Here is a 22,241-nt window from a genome sequence, read left to right on the forward strand (position 1 = left end):
AAAGATAGGGCAGACTTGTTTATCTGTCCGCTTGCCTGGATCATGTGGCCAGTGAAAGGCAACACTACTTACTATACAATTTTTCAAATGGCTGCATTTGATCTGTATACTGTAGTGTATGTAATTTTGTTTTTTACTACTTTGGAGTCTGTGAGTCTCTTCACTGTATAACTTCAGTGGCAGTGCTCAGAGCTCTTTAAAAAAAAAAGAAAAAAAGCCTGAACCCCAACCAGGCTACCTCCTCTTCCCAGTCCTACAGTGCTCTGCAATTTTAGGCATCTTTTATCTCTTTTCTGAGCTTCACAGAAGGGCTCCATTCCCCAGTTAAACCATAACAGGAGGGCTTTCTTCCCCGCAGTGAAGCCACACTCGCGTACACCTTGCCTTCCATTGGAATGAGATACTGCACTACTGGCATTGGATCAGAAGAAGCATTAGTATTACCCTACAATAAAACACCAACTTTTTATCTTCTGGAATGACTTTTACACCATGTAGATAAAGTTGGTTCCCAGGTTTAATCTGTTATCTGTTTGTAAATACCCACTGTCTGGTTGCTTGAAGAGCCACAGTCCTCTCCAGGAAACCAGACAGAAAGTTTTTGTAAACTAAAAAATAATTGCAAGCTGTTGTATGCATTTTGGGCATGACAGTTCTAAAAGTATGTGAACAAGACAAAAAAATGTCAGAGGAGATCTGTGCGGATGACGATTTAGAAGATAAGTGATTGAAGGAAATGGCTGTGTTTTGCCAAAATAAAATGTGTTCAGGTTCTTCAGAAATTTAAGGTGAGTTCTTTGCCATTTAGCTATGAAATGGTGGTTTCACTACAATGGTTGACTTGGATTGGATGGTAGAGACAACTACAAGAACCAGCGTGGTGTATAGAGGATTGGTATGTCAGCAAAGTTAGAGTTTGGAACTCACTGAGATGGACTTTGACCTCTTGTCTCAGCCCATTCTACCCAACAGAAGCTTGAGGATAAAGTGGAACAACTTCATTTGTATATTGCTGCCCTGAGCCCTGGGAAAAAGAGTGGGATGCAATGTGAAAAATAGTAATTCAAGAACAGTTCTCTGGTGGAACAGGTAGTCTAGGACAGTGATGCCAGTTTTTCCTTTTGGTAGTTTCAAAGAGAGGGTATGTGGCACAGGTTGTCTTACATTCAGTGTGTTGGAGATCAACTTATCTTTCAATTCTCTCTCTCTCCACCCACTCACTTTTTTCCTGTAGGCATGAAAAAATCAAGAAGAAGGATCCAAAATTGATCTTTGCATGGGAAGAGATGACTGGAGAAGTTAAATTTAGTTCTCATTTGCCAAATCCCAATAGCCTATGCAGGTAACGTTCAGTTCTGTCCTCTTATTAAAATTGTTAAGAGTTCTTAAGTGCAGATGTATGTGCAACATAACTCTTTCATTTTGAATTATTTGGAGATTCTAATTTTAAGTATAGATTATTAGAATCTATAGCAATGGTTCTCAGACTTTTTAGTGCTGGGACCCACGGTTTAGATTGATAGTCTTTCCAAGACCCACTGGAAGTGATGTCATTAATCTGGAAGTGACATCATCGAGCAGGAAGTGCTTTCCTATGAATGCAGTAAGCACTGAAATTGCCCATGGCAAGCCATTTTCCCTAAATAGTGGGCTATAATTAAAAAAAATTAAAGTGAAACAAATAATTAGATAAGGGGAGATGTGATGGGGAAGCCAGCTCTGTTCCACCAAGTGACTTCTCTCTATAGCCTGCCTGTGATAATGTCAACCCCCCCCATAAGTATGATTTTCAGCCCTACCTAGTCCCCAGTTCAGTTTAAGTTCTTATATTTAAACTGGTTCAGTGTGATTTTGGACAAAATCAGTTTTAAATCCAACTTGGTTTTGGGGCTGGATTGAGAGTCAAAGCTTCCCTCTAAACAGCATTAAAACCCCAGAGTGATGGAGAGAAAATGAGGCTAGTTCCTCCCAACGCTGCCTTGACCAGGCATTCGCTGCTGTTCAGGTATTCATAAATGCTAATGAACACATCTGCTTATGGATGTTGCAGGCTGTGTTTTAATATCAAAAATAGTGTCTCAAAAGGGCTGACACCTCTGATTAAGCCAAGCTCTTGCATATTGAGCTTTATTTAATACAAAAATCCAAGTGTTTCCATTTAATAGTGTGACCACTTAAGTTGGACTGAATACTTAAGGTGTGGAAAAATCCCCCTTTTTCCTTCTGCCTCCTTTTTGGGGGGGTACTTCCCATGTTGGCTGCTGTTATAAGACAAAAGGCACAATCCTAGCTAGGTCTACTCAGAAGTAAGTCCTATTGTGTTCAGTGGGATTTACTCCCAGGAAAGTGAGGTTAGGATTGCAGCCAAACAGTCTCTGGGTCTCAGTTTCACATCAGTTTGCAATTAGCAGATACACACAAAACAAAGTCTTCCCCTCCCCCAGCAAAATTTCATCACTTTCCAGGTGTGCTGCTAACAAACTCAGGGTACAATCCTAACCAGATCTACTCAGAAATTGGTTCAGTGGTGCTTTCTCTCAGGTAAGTGTGGTTAGGATTGCAGCCTCAGAGTGCTGGCAGCTCTGCTAGACTTCTCTTGTTTTTTTGTTTCTAGTGTATAATTTATGACACCTTCATCCCCATTTTGGGGGTAACTTGAGGTGAGGTGATGTAATGGGGAGCCGTGGCCAATGGCAACAAGGATCAGGGGAGCTGCAGGCCAGAAAAGTTTGAGACCCACTGGTCTATATTATAGACCCTTGGTTATTATTAATATCAGGAATAATATGCCCTGCCATCCTTGAGGAGCAAGTCTGTTTTGTGTTGCCAACACTGGAAATGCATTTTATGTTCATTAGTTGATGAATTATTTTGATCAACCAGCATTTCTCTGAAGATTATTACTGCTCCTTCCCCATCCCAAGATGCCCCCCATAATGTCTATTGCTGCTGTTCTCCTTCTTGGGTGTGTAGAGATGTTGACTGAACCCAAATAGATTCACTTTCTAATACGCCAGTTTTCCACTTTAGAGTATCTCTTCTAGGAAGGGCATTTGGTTGTCGCCTACTATGCTAACAATTTTGTGTTTACTTAGTATGATTGTAGAACCAATGGAGAATTGGCTGCAACTGATGCTCGATTGGGATCCACAGCAGAGAGGAGGTGGTATAAACCCAGTAGTGGGTCGTTTCAAATGTTTTGAATTAATGGATCATTTATTGGGCCTGAAGGTAAGTTCTAATACAGAATACTTGGATTTAATATAGTAATTTAGGGCACAATCCTAACCAGGTCTACTCAGAAGTAAGTCCTATTTTGTTCAATGAGGCTTACTCTCAGGAAAGTGTGGTTAGGATTGCAACCTATAAAGCATAACCATTTTAATGAACTAGAAAAATGAATTATAGCTTCATTTGCTTCTCTGAAACCTTACTGCGTCCAACTTCTCCCAATTTCATCCAGCCCTCTCCCCCAAAAAACTTTAGTCTGAAGGCATAAATGGAGCATAAGGTCATATCCTAAAAGAAAGGAAATTAATACCATTTTTCTTGATGCATATATTTGAGAAATGGAAGTAAACATATCAGGGAAGGGAGAAACATAATGTCAAAGCATTGGAGAGATGCACTGATCCTACATTTTTAAAAATGAATATTGTAAGCCACCTTCAGCCTACAAATAATGGCATATTTTAAAATAATTTAAATGGATTTTTCTTTCCATTTTCAAAGGAATGTTTGCATGGAGTTGATTTTTTTTTCTTTGAAGGAAGATTTGTTCTTTGATTACTGATTTAGGGTTGTCTTTTTCTGTCCCTTCTTTTCAGATAGTTCACATCTTAAACATGACATCTGCCAAGATCCTGTCTTTTTCATTGCATCCTGATGAAAGTCTTCATTCACTTCAGTCTCAGATTGAGTCAGAGACTGGGATAAGCACAGGCAACCAAGAGCTTCTCCTGGATATGGGAATTTGTCTGGACCCTCGGAAGCCAGCCTCTCAGTGTGTTCTTGATGGAGTGGTAAACTAGTTTATATTTTAAGTCAATTATGTGGGAAGTCAGTATACAGGCGGCCCGTGTTACCCACGGATTTGATCACCCACAGGTTCTGAACCTGCGGTTGAGTCCAGCCTTATGAGAGCCGGGGATGCCTCTTCTGCCCGCAGAAGGGCTTCTGAGACCTGCAGAAAACCAAAAATCATGACTTGGTTTTAGACCTAAACCAGAAGTAGGTATTTTTTGCCTTCCAAAGGCATCAGAGCGTCTTCTGAGGGGAGCCTCAGAAGGTCCTCCAGATATGACCTGAGTGCAGCTCTGGTCAGGTTTAGAGGGTTTGGGGGCCTGAAATCTGCTGATTTAATCATCATGGATTTTGGTATTCGCTGGGGTTCTGGGAATGGATCCTCTGCGGATACTGAGGGTTGCACTGTATGTGGAGAAGAGTATTTCATTTAACAATTCTTGACAAGTTATCACTTCCAGAATTCATGTTGCAGCTGTATTTTATGAAGCATTTTGTCTTCATTGAGTTTTACATCCTGTCAGGTTAGCACAAAAGCTACGTCCTTTTCCAGTTTCACAAGTGCAAGAAGTCTGTCAAGTTTGGTGCTTAGTGATAGTGAGCCAAATCTAGTGCTAATAAATGTATCTTCTTATGGTCTCCTTTACACAGTCCCATATAGATCAGCAGTACATGGAGCTGCCTTGACAGCTCTAACTTAGTGTAGTGCTGTGCCCTTTTTGTTCACTTTTCCTTATGTGGAAGTATATTTATCACTTGCTTTAACCTTCACCTGGTTATTCAGGCCAGGCTGAGGATAGCATTCTGCCCCTTCTCACTGCCAGCAGATGGCACAGTGGTAGTGCTGCAAATGTTAGGGGCAGTGCTTAGCCCCAACTTCTGTTACTCTTGCTTGGATGAACCTTAGAGTCAGGGTAGTACCTTTGTTTTGGGGTCCCAGTTACATTTTGCATTTCTTTATGTCTGTGAATGAGTGGTAAAAGCGTCTGCCTCTTCCTGAAGCAAATGGGAGAGTGAGGAAGGGAGAGGAGAGGCAAAAAGCTGGGGGAGTGGCACTTGAAGAAGGGAGGGTGAGATGCATTTGTCTCCAGCTTTAATTCTGGAGCTTGAGTGCTGAGAGAGATTTCTGAGGGAAGTCAACAGCAGGAAAATGTTTGGAGTAGTTCTCAGATGTTGGAGAAGGCCTAACAATTGACTTGAAGGAACATTTTGAACATGGTGGAGAGAAGTTATTGTAGGTTCTTTCCCTTCTCTGTCCCCATTTTCATACCTTGCTCTTACCATGATAAGGGCCCTTACCTTTCTTTTACAACTACTGCCTTTCCTTCTGCTCTTTCCTTTTCCCAACTTCAGTTTGAATAGAGTTTTCTGGTTCTGTTTACGCACTTAGAAGAAAATCAGTTATTTATTGAAGGCTCTTATGGGACTTTTAAATAATGTTTAAGAGTTATTTTTGTAACTTTCTCTTCTTTCTTTCTCAGAGAGGCTGGGATAGCTACATGGTTTATTTGTTTGATAAAAGCAAAACTATATATGAAGGTCCCTTTGCTTCTAGGAGTCTATCTGAATGTGTAAATTATATTGGTAAGTATATTGTAATTCAGAGTGGATGATTAGTTATAAGGAAGAGCATATTTCCAAGACAATGGTGTTAAAATATTCCACAGGAATAAACATTCAGTATCTGTATGATGCAATATAATTAACATATTTCATGATGCCACTGTTGTGGATGGAGCTCAAAAGTAAATTGTTTCACACCTTAAACTAAACAGTTGCCAGAATAGTATGGCCTGGAGACCTGTTCCTTGTATCACCTGTGTTAAACATTAGAAACATAATCAAATGGGTTTCTAGTGCAGTGATCTTCAAACTTTCTAGCTTCAGAGAATGTTTTGTACTCCAGATTGTCTGTTGCTTGCATATTGCAAGGATTAAAGTGGCATGTTCTAAGGGCATATGCTCAGTTTGCATGAGGCATTACTCATCTTTGGGGGCCGAACCCAGAAGGAAACTCATCAAATAACCTTCCCAACTAAACAGTTCTATAAGGAGAAGTAGCAGTGCAATTGAGTTCAATGGAACTTACTCCCAGATATGTATAGGATTGCAGCCTAGGATTGCGACCATTCGTGTATAGCAGGGGTGTCCAAAGTTTGTGGCAGGAGGGCCGCATTGTCTCTCTGACACTGTGTCGGGGGGGGGTTAATTTGCATTTAAAATTTGAACAAATTTACATAAGTTTACATAAATGAATATATTAAAGATGAACTTATATAAATGAAGGTCTTTCAATAGCTCAAGGCCTTGCACAAAGCAAGGCTGGCCTTTCCTTTGCTGCCGCTACTGCATCACAGATGTGAAACAACAAGCAGTGGAGGAAGCCCTCATCCCATAGCTCACATAAGAGGTCAAACAGTCGCCCTCACGCTGAGAGCAGTTGCGTCGGGCCAGTGTGTGTTCCAACAAATCTCCGGAGGTCCAGAGGCTCATTGGAGACTGGGGGCTCTCTGAGGGCCACATTGAGAGGCCTTGAGGGCCGCAAGTGGTCCCAGGGCCGGAGTTTGGGCACCCCTGGTGTATAGGACTGCAGCCATTCATGGAAGTAAGCATCATTGAATACTATAGGATTCGCTTCTGAGTAAACATGCATACGTTTGCACTGCAAATCTCATGTCTTGCTGTATTTCATATCCTGTGAATTGTGATCTGTTGGATTGCAATTAAAAAAAAAACCCAGACCCATGAACAACAGTTTGAAAACTGCCTTTCAACTGTTGTGAAAAGAGAGAAAAAATTTAATGGAAAACTTAATCTGAAATAGGATATTATTCTTTCAAATAACTACAGTGATAGCCTTCTACAAAGATTACAAATCTTAACGTATACAGTAGTGGTGGCAATGTTGTCTGCTTTCTCTTCTACACAGTACAGGACAGCAAAATTCAGTTGCCCATTGTGCAACTTCAAAAGATTTGGGCTGAAGCTGTGCATTACGTCATTGGGCTAAAAGAAGATTACAGCCGGCTATTCCAGGGGCAGAGAGCTGCAATGTAAGTCGCCAATTAAGATAACGGAGGAAAGGGTGGTGCTTATATGAGAGGGTATACAAAGCTAGATGTTATCCAAAATATCACTTTGTTTCTTCAGAAGATTTGTTATTCACCTTTGTGTGTGTGTGTGTGTGTGTGTGTGCAGAAAGATTCAGAGCTTGACAAAAATGAAAAGTACTTGTACCCTGTCTTCCTCTTGGCAGCTGTTTTCCATTGTTTATGGATGTCTCTGTTCATGCCTGTGTGTGTGTATACAGGTATGCTTCGCTAAACATGGGGATATGTTCCCTGAATCCCATTGGTAACCATTGGTATTGTTAAGCATCAAATACGCCAAATAAGGTCACTGTGCCACTCACTGACTGTCCCTGAAAGCACTGCTAAAAGTGCTCCAAAAGCCCTTGCTGCTGCTTCTGGTTGGAAGTCACCCCAGCAGGCATTGCAATGAGTCAGCAACAAGCCGGAACACCACCCATCAACTGGACCCTCACAATGCCTGCTTGGGCAATTTCCAGCCAGAAGCAGTAGCGAGCAGCCGGGAAGGTTATCAGGAGTGCTCTTAGCAGCATTTTCAGGGGCAGCCATTGAGTTCAAGCAAAGAGATCCACAGGACACTCCAGGCAAGCAGCACCGCAGGAGGACTTTGCATAGTGTGTGAGATTTCTGATGGAGGGGAAGATGTGGAGGGCCAACTGCCATCATATACGTGGTCAGTCATTGTTTGAAAAGTCACAGAGCAACACACACCTTTATATGTAGCAAGTGGTTTCATACCCCCTTACAAATACCCTGTAATTTTTAGTGAACTTGGAAAACTCTTTGCTGAACAAATCCAGTTCATAGCAGCAGTTCTAGTTCACAAAGACCAAAGTGTTTAGTTCTCCAGAAAATAAGTGCCGGTGTAGAATAGTAGCTAAAAAACTGAGCTGTGAATAAGGACTTCACTCAGAGCTCACTTCTGCCATGAAGCTGGTTATGCATTTCCATATCAAAGTATGCCTGAAGGCATACGATTTTGAGTAGGGAAGGGTAGGGAGAAATGAGGAGAGGCTGACAAAGGAGCCAAGCTTGAAAACCTCTACAAAAAACAATTCATATACCATTTAGAATCCACACAGACACAAGAGAAATGAATTTACTATGTAAAATAGGTGAAGCAGATGCTAACATTGCTTATTCATCTCATTTATCTAGGCTGAGTCTTCTTAGGTACAATGCTAATTTAACCAAAATGAAAAACAACATGGTGTCAGCATCACAGCAACTGAAAGCAAAACTGAAATTCTTTCAGCAGAGCATCCACCTTGACCTGGAAAGATACAGTGACCAGATGACATATGGAATTTGTGAGTATTTGTGGAATTTGTATCTTGGGCAACATTGACTTACTGTGACTATATTGTAACTAAAGGGAATTTAATCTTTTATTGAGTAGGTGAAAGGATGGTGTTTGCAATAAAGAGTGTTGATGGGAAACCCAGAATTTGCAAGCTTACCTGCAAGCTTCCCCTACTGTGCTAAATATTGCTTTGTATCACAGAATTGGGTGAAGAACCAACTGAATGTCAAGAAAATGTCATGATATGGAAATCTCATTTGGTGGAACGGTGTATGCAGGTGGGCCCCCCTGTATCCACGAATGATCCGTTTCAGCCCCCCCCCATGTTCTGTGAATACAGAAAACATGGATACATGAGATCCTTGTCTCCATGCACACACCCTTCTTCCATGCCCATTAACTTTGTTTTGATCCTTACTAGGGTAAGAATGTTCTTGCTCTTACAGGTCGTTATAAGCATTCCAAGTTATAGTGAAATGCAGGCAGGCTACCAGCAGCCTAAATGCTTGAAAAGACTAGATGGATGCTAACAGGAAGTGAGTGGGAATGTTCTGGGTCAGGCTCAGAAGACTGTAAGAGATAGAAGGACATAAATAACACCAGAAGAACATGGAGACCTTCATGATGATCTTTTGACAGCTCTTCAAAAGAGTGTTGCAGCAAAACAATCCTGGAATGCTTAAACAGTTTGGAAGCAACCTAATTCATACCAGGCAGTTGGTTAAAAGAGTTGTTGCAGTGTAGCACATTTTGGAATGTAGCAAATGATAGTGGCATGAGTAAAGCATCCAACAATGCCTCTTAGTTTTCCATTAAAGTTTGGATACTTGATAATGTTCTCACCAAGTTGGCCAAGATCAGGCGTCAATTGTGATTTGAACTTGGCTCATAGTGGGATTTTCAAATCAGGAATGTTTGTTTCTGAATTCTCCCAATTCCAAAATTCACCAACATCCCTATTTCAGACCCTTAGTACTCTAGCATATATAAGCTGCATTTATTTTCCTTTCATGTTATATCTTTAAATTTAATCTATATATTTTTCTTTAAGCCTCAGAAAAAATGTTGAAAGCCTGGAAAGAAATGGAGGAAAAAGCCTTGCATTGTGAACAGGTATGGGAGATGAAAACAGTCCGTAATAAGTGAGAAATAGGAGTACTGTAGGTTGCTTTTCCATTACATGAAAGAGATGGGCCAATGGTCTGATCCAGTGGGGCTGTTCTTATGTACATTGAAGGTTGACTTTATAAAAAAAAAAAATGAGGCAGCTTTCTACAAGCAGTATTAAGAAAAGATAAAAATTTTCTCTATCAATCAGTGGAGGAGGCAGTTCTAGGTGGTTATTTCTCCCACTTGCTTGGATGGCAGAGCCATACAATCTTTGTTGAAGCTCCCTTCTCTTCCTGTGGTAGAAGCCCCCCCCCACCTCAGTTTCTGTCCTATTCACTACACTGTGACAGAGTCTTGTCAAAGCTTTGCTTTATTCTCTTTCACAAAGTACAGTCTGTAGCTTTTTTCCATTCTACTTCTTGGTCCCTGTGCAGTTGCATGTAGTAGAGTTCTGTGCACATGCAGGGCCAACCCTGGAAAATTCCAGAGCTGCTTTGAGCATTCTGCCCCTGCCCTTGAGCAGGGGAAACACCATGCACACTGTGTGCCTTGAGAGCAAGAATACAGAGTCCCTGAGTTCCTTGTTGATTGCCAATTCAGCAGTATTGCTATAGGAATTTTCCTCGCTTGTCCTTCTCTCCCTCAGCTTATGTGTTTTGTGTGTATAACTTAGTAGTTTTTAAAAACTAAATAGTTTCCCACTCTGTCTAAATAGATTTCCAGTCCTATCATATTGTAAGCAAGGTCAGGAAAAATGATCTTATCTCAGATTTTTTCTTTTGTTCCTCTACTTTTATCATGATTCTCCATTTTTAAAAAAAGAGAATAAGAAAGTAAATGACATTTCTTCAACCTCATTATGATTCTGAATCTATCTCCTTTCATTGGTTTAAAAAAGGGTTGTTTTTTTCTTCATGTTGTGAACCTTAGTATGGACATACTTCCTAGAAAAGGCATAATTTTCCAGACACATGCTGGATGCATATTACTGAGATTTAGGCTGCAATCCTAACCTCACATTCCTGGAAGTAAGCCCCATTGAACAAAATAGGACTTATTTCTGAGTAGACTTGGTTAGGATTGTGCCCTTTAGGCACTGAAGCTGCTTATACAGGGCCCATTCTGTGAAGGATTTTGACTTTCAAACTAATGATGTAGGAAGCATGAAGCCAAGGTCTAAGCCCAAGCTGGCAAAACAGGCTGTATTCCAAGTTGGACTTCAGCATTCAAATGTGAAAAGCATGAAGTTCTCCAAACGGGCTCCATCCCAAAAGGGATTCCGGCACTCAGATTCATGCAGGAACCATGAAATTGATGCCTGCACGTGATCCTTTGGTGCTGAAGCTGCCTAAACAGATTCTGTCCCACAAGGGATTCTGGCTTTCATGTTTACCTGAGAATCACAAAATCAAATAAGCCTTTTGTTTGCATTCTGCCACTATAAGGATCTTAACCTTTACCCATTTATCAAATCTTCAGTTTCATCAAGGAATTTGTCCTTGGTCTTGTCCTAACCTATGGGCAAGCCATTTGAACCTATGGCTACAATAGATCTACACCTACTCACAATTAAGAACGTGTTTTCAGTAGCTGTTAGTTTGGAACGGTGTATCGGTAAATTGAGTGCTTTGCACTGTCCTCCATTCAGCATATTTCATCAAAGTGCTGTTGAGATAGAAATTGCCTTCTTAACTGAGGTGGTCTCAACATTTCTGAGCTCTGAAGTAAGAAACAAGGGCCCAGTGGCCATATCGATATTTCATCCAATGGGACATTGGCACTAAATGCTGTGAAGGTTGTTTTGTAGCACCTCTGTGGAACAAGCAGTAATCCCTGAAGGCACAGAGCAAATGTTGAAGATGTGAGAAGGTATATTCACAGCAACTCCAGCCCTTTTTTCTCATCTGGAGCATATAAGGTTATTTCCGTTCTTTTCAGGCTGGAGATATTTGCTACCTAGATGAACAGATCATGGCTTTGCACACTGAGATTGTAGAATTGCAGAGGAGTCCCCATGCACGACGTCAAGGCGATCTCATGGAAAATCTGTAAGAAAAGCAGCTTTTCTCATACAGACATTAAACATTTTACAGTACACACATTACTAAAAATTTGTGTCTTGCATCTGATTAGTATAGAGATTTTTTTTCTTTTTTGTAGCTGTTTTCTCTCAAGAGTTCAGGTGGCTAGTATGTATGTTTAAAACAATGTATGCATGTTTAAAACATATGTTTATGTATGTTTAAAACAATGCTGTAATAATTTTGGGGAAGGTGCAAATACCCTAATCTATGTAGAATAAATCCCAACAAAATCAACAAAGGTTTTCCGTGCTCAGCATCTGAACGTATCAGAGCACTTGATGGTCTGTCAAGGACTTCTTGGTTTACTGAGTGCATGGAACATTCCTGACTGGTGGACTTTGTTCATCCTGATATCCTCGTATCTTACTGAGTAAATGTATCTTTAAAAGAACCAGATCTGTTTTTAGAATTTTAGACAATTAAGACTGAAAGAGTAAGAATCCTGAGTATTAACTTTTGAACAGCCAAGCTGTCATTTTTGTGTCTCTCCCATTTCCAGTGTGCTAAAGAGTTACTGCTTCCTGGGGTGTGTAACATCACTAAGGAATTAAGATTAACCACATGGAGCCCTAAAGTATTTACTGTCTCATAGCTGAACCAGTCCTTTGTTGGTCCAACTTGGATCACTGACCTGGGGCTCAGTTTCACATTGTGTGAATTGATGTAATTGTATAACAAGATAACTAAATGATGACGTTTATACTGTGTTTCTGCAGTACAAACATCACTGTCTTGTTACTATTTTGCTTTGCAGTGAGACTGTAATACTGGTCTTAAGAGATCCTGTTTCTGTGGCTAATTAATAACCAGTTCTTAACAGAGACCAGGGTCCATGGGGGGGGGGTGCAGGAGGTACATCGTATCTGGGCATGGGGTCAGAAAGGAGATCTGGAGGCCAAAGAAGGGAAGCTGGAAGTTTCCTGGGATCTCAGAAAATGTTTGCATATATTGTGCGAAGACTAGCATTCGCATTTTGTGTAAGCCTGCATAGTTTATTGTTATTTGTAGAAATTACGACCCAATGATTATATGAAATTATGATCCAATGGAGAAGGGCCCAAAGGAAACTTTGCATCCCTGATAAAATTTCTCTCAGAGTCCCTGCAGAGACAATACAATTCACCTTACAGATTGGCTGGGTATGGTTACCGATGTAGCCTTGGCTTGCTTTAACCCAGTGGTTCTCACCCTTTTTAGCCCAGGACCCACTTCTGAGAATGACAATCTGTCTGGGGCCCACCGGAAGTGATGTCAGGAACCTGGAAGTGATGTCATAGCCAGAAATGACATCATAAAACAGGAAGTGACATATCTATGATGGCAGAGCCGGAAGTGATGTCATCAAGCAGGAAGTTCCTGCCTAGAAACTCAAACTGTAAATGACAAGAGACAGTATTCCAGCTCAGAAGCTTCTTCCAATTCTCCCTGCCTTCGCTACCATTGCTATCAAGCAAAAAATAAAACATCTGGAACAAAATATCTGTATTTATTTACTATTGTTTTTATTTCTGTCTTTATTTACAAAATCTCAAGCTACTTCTTGTATTGTGCTTGAAACTAACAAACATTGATGTTGCTATTGATACTGTGCACAGCATTAGCCAGAAACAAGTGCACCCTACTCATGCACCTCAATACAAGAAGTAGCTTGAGTTTTTGTAAATAAAGGAAATAAAAAAGTAGTATCCTCCTCAGAAGGAAGATAAGCAGGGACGCTTCCCCTCATCTCCCCCAAGCCCAAGCACATCTACTCAGAATTTACTCCCATTATTGGCAACGGGGCTTACTCCCAGGTAAGAGTAGACAGAATTGCAGCCTAAGAGAGAAGTATGACGAGGGGAAGGGTGCACATCAGAGAAGCGGCTGGGGGAGCAGCACTCTCCCTATGTGCTCCCCCCCCCACATGCCAGGCTTGCCCCCCTCCCCCCCCTCCTGGCTGCTCTCTTGGCAGCCAGGCAACCAGGGATCCCCCCTCACCGAAGCAAAGATATAAAGAGAGGACGTGCTAGTCAGGGCAGGAAAGGATCGCGGCTTCCAGGCGATTTCAGAGAGGGAGAGAGGTCGTGATGCAGAGGATGAGAACGGCAGTGGGGTGGCGGTGATGCTGTTTTCAAGGCAGGCTCACAAGAGGGGAGATCACGCGGGTCTGCCTCTACTGACCCAAGCCCTGTGTTCAGGTCTCCACCTGCAGCCCAGTCCAGCTGATGGGGGGGGGGGGCTGCTCTGTCTTGCAACCCTGAGGCAGCCCATCCCGTCAAGACAGCCAAGCTGACAAGGGTTGGTGGGGAGAAGCCTGGCTGACTCATCCACGTCTCTTGCGGACCTTCTTTGCCTGCAGTCCAAGCTGCCCTCCGCGATTGGCCCCCCTGAGGGAAGCCTCCATGTACAGAGGCAGGTCCAGCTGGAAGGCAGCAACAGGCTTTCTGGGGAAAAGCGGCACGCTGCTTTCTTTGCACATGTGCAAGCCGCTCTTAGTTACGTCTCAATGCCAGGAAGCTTAAATAGCGACGCCCAGGCTTTGCCCACTTCCAAAATGGCGCCACCTAGGTCTTCCATCTTGCCATCTTCCAAGATGGCTGCCATCAGCTTCTCAAGACCCACCAGAAATAGGATCGCAACCCACCAACCCACAGTTTGAGAACCACTGCTTTAACCCATTTCTGCCCAGCCCACAGGTGTACACATTTGATACCTGTTGCATATATGCAATGTTGGGCAGGATGGAAATAGTCCTATCTAGCTAAGAATTAGCTACCTTAACATTCTACTGCAGTGATTTTCAACCTTTTTCATCTCACAGCACACTGACAAGGCACTAAAATTGTCAAGTCATATCACCAGGTTTTTGACAATTGACAAGGTACATTCTGCTGCTGGTGGGGGGATCATATCCACCATTGACCGTAGTAATAAATGTCCTTCCCCCAAATTCCTGTGGCACACCTGTGGACCACTCGCAGCACACCAATGTGCCACAGCATAGTGGATGAAAATGGCTGTTCTGTTGGATGAAAAATATATCTTTTGCAGTTTAATTTAGCAGCTTTCACACTAACAAGTTGATCCAACAAAAATGCTTTACTGTTCTTGCGTTTTGTACTTGGTAGAGTGTTCAGGGCAATAATAGTCTGTTCTGGAAAAATTGCAAAAGTGCAACACTAAAATGGAGACTTATCTTTTAAAAACACTTGAGAGCAAAAAAAAACAAAACTGGAAAAGAAGGTGTCACACTGTGTTAACAATTTTATCATCCCTTTACAGTGAACAAAGAGCCATAGAACTCTACAAGCAACTAAAACCACGGCCCCCAGGTACAGGCTAGTCTTTGATCTTTCTAAGATCCAGAACACTATTGGTGCTCAAAAGGGACATTTTGTTAAGGACTGTATGGCAGAAAAATGCTGATGTGGGTAGAAGTTCTTGACCTGCAAGGCCTGTTAAACTGGCTAGGGGAGATTTTGACAGGTCTGGTTCACCAAGTGATTAGAAATAGCAGGGCTGAGTAAACTTTATCATCCAGACAGCTTGAGACTTCCTGGTGCATAAGACACTTTGCCAAATGCTGCCAGGTGATGCATCAGCCTCTGCTCCTCCCAATGGAGGCAGCTGCTTGGGGAGGGTTAAGGTGGGCATCCCCTGCCAAACTTCTTCCTGAGGCAACTGTTCCAGTTGGCATCATAGATGGGTGACCCCAGAATCCCCAATAACGTATTGTATATTTCTTTAACATTACTTTTCCACTTACATGGCAGTTTCTAGCTGACTCCAATTGGAAGTCTGAGAATTTAGAGAACCTGTAGGGTATTAATTTGTATCCTGCTCTTGCAGCATTACTTTATAATCCTGAATTTCCAACTTCTGTCAAGTCAGATACCTCACAGCTGAAAGAGTGCTTGCATCATTACCAAAGATAGAAATGTGTTTCTCAAGCCTCAAATTTCAAACTTGCCCTAAACATTAACCAGTATTTAATAATCTGAATACAGACTGAGTCTCATTATTCCCAAGGGTTTCCTTCCAAGAACTCAGTGGATGGCAAAAAAGCACTAAAGCAAATCAATTTAAAAAACAAAGTCTCTTTGTTCTGGTGATTTAAAAATAGCCTTGCTGACCTTTTGAAATACACACAGAGGCATTTCACAGGGAGGGCTTAGACTTCAGGAGGAGGCAACAATCCCTCCATCAAGAGCCCCAGCAAGGGGGAAAGTATGGAGAAGGTGATAATCTCTGCCATTTAGCCTTCTTTCATGTGCTCAGGGGGAAGGGAGAAGCCTGCAGAGAGAATGACTGAGGATTGTCAGCCAGCTGCCCTCTCTGGCATTATTAAAGGACTGTTTTCCTTTAATTTAAAGGGCCCTTCTCATCAGCTTTGAGATAGAAAAATCTGTGGAAACTTAGGTTATACCTGTAATCACTTGTATAACTGTGTCTCTGCAATAGTAAAAAGCAGTTTTTAAAACCGTGATTTTTAAAGGGGTGCATTTTTTCCCTTCTCCAGGGATCAGCACAATCCTTTTCATTTGCAGGGGCCATTTGTGTTGAGCCATGTATAAAAAATCTGTGTGTAACAAGGTTGAACCTGTATTTTAATTTTTTTTCTTTTGTCAATGTTTTGTTTCATTTTCTTCATTTTTAAATGCGTCTTCCGTATGATTGACTTCTGAGTTCCAATGTCTTCTCTAAAAGGAGCACTGTTCTGATCATGTGATGGGTATCTCTTCCAGATCATTCCTATAATGACAGCACAGATATGGTGAAGATCATTGTCCAGACTGTTCAGAGTCAGGACTGGGTGCTCAAAGAACTGTTCCGGCACCTTAGGTACTTTGCAAGCTTTTACTTCTACCAAATATATGAATCCTCATTCTGACTCCATGAGGAACATTTTAATATGTTTATTTGTCTGGGCAGGCATATCACTGTCCATTGGACAACGTAGGCCAATGCTGAATTTTCAAGATGTGGTATGTGTCTATCTATTTCGTTGGTTAAATGAAACTGTCAATTTTTTTATTTGTCTTTTAGTTACAGTGGATAATAAGTAACTCTTTTCAGTGTTGAGAAATAAAAACACTCAAAGGTTACAGAATTTTATTCAATCAGTTCAAGGTTTCATTCCAGCAAAATAAGCCACAGTATCCTGATGCAAATTTTTTAACAATAATGAGTAGTAATGGAATCTTTGTACAGAAAAAAGTAAATATAACCTATCTGGTTTGAAACTCTGAGTTCTGTGGGAGGGTCTCTCTTTTCCAGGGGCAGATGCCTCTTATTCTTCCCATCCACCACTCAGTCAAGATCCCTTTCACACTGGGCTTCTTAGATGCCCCATAGGAAAGGACACACTGCACCAGAAGCTCAGAGTGACCCAAGGGGCTAACTGGCTGCCACCTTCCTATCATCTAATGATCATCCTAGAAGGTGGTGGTGCTGTGATGTTCACAAAGAGTCTAAACTGCAGAGGGTTAAATTGTTAGCAACAGATGGTCAATGAACAGTACTTTTCTATGAAAGATGTGTGTGATCTGACCAGGAAAACACCTTGCACAAAGTCTAATCTGTGTTCTAGGCAGGAAGTGAGACAGGTGTGTTAGTTCTGTTGTGGATAAAGACTAATGAAGAGGATGGAAAATCAAAGGACTGAAGGAAAAAGGGGCAGAGTAGCCTTAAAACTTGTGACAAGGGAATGATGGATAATGGAAGCCAGGATCTGAGTGAAATAGATTGTGGAAAAATGTTACTGAGGAAAAGGGGAGCAAAGAGAATGTATGAAGAAAAATATTGAATGGAAACACGAACAGAAGATGCTCTGTACTATTGACAGAAAAGGAGCAAATGCGTAATGAAACTTCAGAGACCGGGAGCAGAGCAGTCTGTAATTTCCTTTATTTGAATAAATCTTTTCCTTTTTGGCAATTAATATGTTAAAATCAATATGTCCTTGGGGCCTCTGAATATTCACCCAGGTGCTGGTAGTACTTCCAAAATACTACAGGTACACACTGTATCTTTCTGTCATCATTTCCTAAAAACTTTATGTATTTTGATCCCATTATTTGTATATAGGCTTGTTGTCTTTCTTACAATTTAATTTTTTTTTCTTTGCATCACAGTAAACTGTTGGGTTGTAAGCAGAAGATTATTGATTTGCTGCCAAAGATTGAAGTAACTCTGAATAACATCAAGGAGGCTGACAATTCAGTAATGCAGATGCAAGGGAAAAGGCAGAGAGAAATCTGGCATTTGCTGAAAATTGCTTGTGTGAGTTCCCCCCCCCCGCACTTATCTGTAAAGGAACTTTTAAAAGTTCTGTTATAAGCATGCATATCTAAAGTTTTATGTTCTGAAAATGGTGGCATAGAAATTTGAACCAAGTTTTTAATTGCGTTACAAATCTCACTGCTAAGTGTATAGGCAGAGAGATTCTTTTTATTTTATTAGTTTTTATACAGGCCCAAAACTAGTTTACAGCAAAAAAATAAACAATATAAAGCAGCAAAACATCTAAGCCATTTTAAAGGACAGCTCTGTGTAGCCCATGTTGCAGTATTCCAATCTAGAAGTGACCAGAGAATGGATAACTGTCATAAGGCCTGACTTCTCCAAGAATGGCTACAGTTGCTGTAAGCCAGTGGCACACCTTGTTACAGCTCTCACCTGGGCCTCAAAAAATGTGCCCAGTATCAAGGAGTGATCTCCATCTTGCACTCCTGCTCTTTCAGGGGAAGTGCAACCCCACCCCATCCAGAACAGGTTGTAAACCCATTTCTAAATCAGCTGAATTCCCTGTAAACAGCACCTCTGCCTTGTTTTGTCTGGATTCAATTTCAGCTTATCCACATCCAGCCAGTCTTTCATAGCTGCCAAACAGTGGTTCAGGATAGCCACTGCCTCCCTTGGAGTTGTTGAAAACTAAAAGTGGAACCTGGTGTGATGCTCATGCTGTGATGCCTTAGGGCCCAATCCTGTCCAGCTTCCCAGCACCGGTGCAGCCGCAATGCAGCCTGGAGGTAAGGGAACAAACATTCCCTTACCTTGAGGAGGCCTCCGTGAGTGCTTCCCCACCACAGGAAGGAGTGCATACCCCATAGGCACAACAGCACTGGCTCTGGAAAATTGGATAGGATTGGGCCCTCAGTCCACTTCATTCAACTACTTCATGTAGATGTTAAAAAGCACATAGGCAAAAAAGGGAACTTTGCAGTACCTCATAGGCCAAGGTGTAGAGCAGAAGTTCCTCAGCACTACTGTCTGTAACCTACCTTTAAGAAATGGCCAGAGCCACCTGTATGCAGTGTCTCCCCCACTTCCATTCTCTTCAGGTGTCCCAGAAGGATACCATGGTAGAAGGCTCCATAAGAGATTCAGGACAATCCGCAGGGCCGCACTCTCCCTGACTGTCTCTCAGCACAAGTTGCCCACCAAGGCTAATAAAGCAGTTTCTGTCTCTTATGCTTTTGTCTGTTTTCTGTTTGGTTAGTGACAATGTGATAGTTGTTCTCCTAACAGGTTGTTAGAAATATTTTGTGCAGCTCCCCCACTTCGGTTATGTGTAGAATTTCATAACTTCCTGTTTTGCTTTGTCAGGAAAATAAATACAGCTTTATTTTACATTACAATGCTTGTGAGTGGCCTTGCACTTCTGCTTATGGTACATGCGATGTTGTCCAGAGTTGTCCCATCTCTCACTCCCAAATATTTTGAAGTTATGACAATTTAGCGATTAGCTTTTCCTTATTTCCCTCTGCACCACCAATATGCTAATGAGGATTATGTGTAATGGCATTTCCTTCTAAAGATGTGAATATTTTGCAAAAAGAATTCATCCAAGAATTCATGGATGAAATGTTTTTGTAACTCCTATCAGATCTGAACAACATCAAGAATTCTTTTTTTTTTTTTTTTGTAGACTCAGAGTTCTGCTAAATCTCCTGTTGGTTCCAGTGGAGAAAACACAGTTACATCCCCAGTGCCTACATGGCTCTCACAAACCCCACCAGGAAACACACTTCAACCTATTCCTTCTGTGAAATCCTCCAGAAATGAGTAAGCCAAAAGGAGTGTGGCAACTGGTTTGTTTTGCAATCATATGTAAACTTTAGTAATATAGGACCCAATCCTATCCATCTTTCCAGCATTGATGCAGTCGTGCCAGTGGAACAGGGTGCTGCATCTTGCTGTGGGGCACCAGTCACAGAGGCTCCCTCAAGGTAAGGAAGCATTTATTCCCGGATCTCAGGGCTGCATTGCGACTGCATCAGTGCTGGAAAGTTGAAAAGGATTGGTCCACATTCTCCTACCAGAAAGTAAACTGACCCTACTCCTTGTCAAAAATGTACTGCTTGAAAAATCTTCAGGTGTACTTAAGAGTTACAAAATTTTACAGAAGTCCTGTTTATTAGTTTGGGACAGGTCTTTTTATTTTCATCTTATTATTCAGCTTGTATTATATAAAATATTTTCACATTGTATTTTAACATTAACATAATGCAAGTTTCACAAGATGGGATAGGCTTGCTGTTTCACTCTGAATTTCATTTTCATAAAAGTTAAGGAATGAGGTGTTTCTTACTCAGGAGCAGCCAAAGAACAACAGCCCCTGCAACTGTGCACTCCCTCCTCAGAAAACCTTCCACCACACTACCACCCTTGCTGCTGCTGGCATGGCACTGCCACCTTCTGCTCCTTGTCTATCCAATTGCTTGGGAAAGCAACTGGATGGATGAGGAGGCAGCAGTAGCAGCCATTCTTTCCCCTTCTGGTGCTGGCTGCTGCTCTGATTCTTTCCACTTGCTCTCAGCAAGTAGGTAGAGGACTGAAGAGTTAAGTGAAGCTGCTCATGAGGGGGCAGCAGATAGACCCTGGGGTGCAGGGCACCCTGCACCAGTTCACTTTAAAGTTGTTACAGAATGACTCCTCCTTGAGAGCATGCCTTTCTTTCTGTACTTTGGTTATTAAAAATGTTGAATTGTGAATAGAAACTAGTATCTTCCTGGCCACAGAAGCCTCACTTTCCCTACAGTTTGGATTTTGTACCTGAACATGCTAGATAATATATTTGAGTTTTATAAACACTACATGGGAGTTGAAAACAAATGGTTTGATTTCTGCGCTGTAGGAAATGCATTCTTAAACTTAAAACTGGTTTCTCCTGCCGTTTCTTGTCAGGGCTCACTTTGCACATTTGATAGAAGAAAATCTTAGCTACCTCGACAATTTTAGCACTATTATGCAAGAGGCAAAACATGATCAGAACAGCAGCATGGTGGTAAGTCTGAGGATCACATTTGTACTATCAGGTGTTCTGCCAGCCAGCTGAGGATTCTGGCATGATATTGTTCATCATGGCTCCAGTGCTTTCCTAGGAAGCATGTATTTTGGTGAGCGTATCTATTCTCTATATTCAAACCATTCTTATTCTTACAAGATTGCAGTATCCCTCCTCCCTGAGGAAAGAACTGCATTTTTTCAGACAGCTGCAGTATTGCTCTTTGAGTGTTGGAAAATGCAGTATCTCCAAAACAAAATCAGTTATTTTAAGGGTAGACATTTGGATGCAGGCATTTGTTGTGTGAAGAAAGGCCCTGAGCTTCTTGGTTTGGGGGAGGCAAACTGACATTTAAAGTGACCTCCAAGATCAGCATCTATGGAAAGAACTGCTATGCAATCATTGAATTAAAAGGAATCTGAGATTTTTTACTTTTCAGTTTGTGTGTGCTTGTCTTGTCTATGCTCACTGCTTTGTAACCTTATAGGGAGCACAGTTGACTGTTTTCCTGTTTTCTTTTGCAGAGTCTTGACTGGAGTTGGTTAAATTAGTAGCCTGTGCAAACAGAACATCAAGAACTGCATGCAAGAGACAAAGGATTATTGTCAGTGGAAATTGCAGGCTCTTTCAATTCACATGCTGTGGTGCTCAGTAGTTTCCATCCTGAAGTGACCATCACCTCCTAAGTGCTACTGCAACCACTACTGCCTTGAGGGTCTTGCAGTTGAGGGTGGGGTTTTGTTTCAAACATACAGCTCATACCATTTTTCTAAATCCAAATTTGAGTACCCCCAGCCTTCTAATATTAGCAGCTGTTGTAATATCTGTCACAGCTAGAATAATTTGCAGGACTGAGTCCTTACAATTATCTTCCCACCAAGGAAGAAATTCATTCAATCTAAATAGTACCATTTTCCCATCATGAAAAGGGAACGTTATCAGAGCGTACTATGCTATATTTGTCCAGTCCTATTGGCACTTCTGGGAACGTAGCTGGCCCTGGCTCTCCTAAGAAATCACACAGGTGGGTGGTGCATCTTTTGTCATAGAATATAATGTAATACACCAAAACAAGAAATGTTGCACTATTCAGAGTAGTTGAATTCTACTAGGGGAGAAACAAAAAAGACATGAAATAGACCAGCTGCTAAATAGTTTAGCATATGCTTCTGAAATGGGTTTCCTGGCTTCTCTAGAAGTAACTGAAATTCATGTATTTTGAATGTAAGAAGGGATAATTGTTTATATTCTTGTTTAAAGATGTTTTATCTTTTGTACTTTGAAAATGTTTATTATCTGACCTCAGCCTAAATAAGGTGGGTTAGAAATGTAAAAAGCTAATAAAATATTCTCAGTCAACACTG

At 41.4% G+C, this 22,241-nt stretch overlaps 1 protein-coding gene across 1 annotated transcript in view; it reads left to right on the forward strand.

Annotated features, from left to right (window-relative positions):
* The window catches only part of CHUK (component of inhibitor of nuclear factor kappa B kinase complex), a 34,783-nt gene extending 12,542 nt beyond the window's left edge, over positions 1 to 22,241 (forward strand). Inside the window, exons 8-21 of the mRNA XM_066622645.1 lie at positions 1,235 to 1,342; positions 3,096 to 3,231; positions 3,828 to 4,022; positions 5,505 to 5,607; positions 6,953 to 7,076; positions 8,271 to 8,422; positions 9,467 to 9,528; positions 11,464 to 11,573; positions 14,871 to 14,920; positions 16,334 to 16,430; positions 17,723 to 17,870; positions 19,519 to 19,655; positions 20,778 to 20,877; positions 21,402 to 22,241. Coding sequence (XP_066478742.1) covers positions 1,235 to 1,342; positions 3,096 to 3,231; positions 3,828 to 4,022; positions 5,505 to 5,607; positions 6,953 to 7,076; positions 8,271 to 8,422; positions 9,467 to 9,528; positions 11,464 to 11,573; positions 14,871 to 14,920; positions 16,334 to 16,430; positions 17,723 to 17,870; positions 19,519 to 19,655; positions 20,778 to 20,877; positions 21,402 to 21,428 — 1,549 coding nt within the window. The 3' untranslated portion in view covers positions 21,429 to 22,241. The remainder of the gene's footprint in view (positions 1 to 1,234; positions 1,343 to 3,095; positions 3,232 to 3,827; positions 4,023 to 5,504; positions 5,608 to 6,952; positions 7,077 to 8,270; positions 8,423 to 9,466; positions 9,529 to 11,463; positions 11,574 to 14,870; positions 14,921 to 16,333; positions 16,431 to 17,722; positions 17,871 to 19,518; positions 19,656 to 20,777; positions 20,878 to 21,401) is intronic.

Source organism: Tiliqua scincoides, chromosome 3 (assembly GCF_035046505.1).
Source record: "Tiliqua scincoides isolate rTilSci1 chromosome 3, rTilSci1.hap2, whole genome shotgun sequence".
Lineage (NCBI taxonomy): Eukaryota > Metazoa > Chordata > Lepidosauria > Squamata > Scincidae > Tiliqua > Tiliqua scincoides.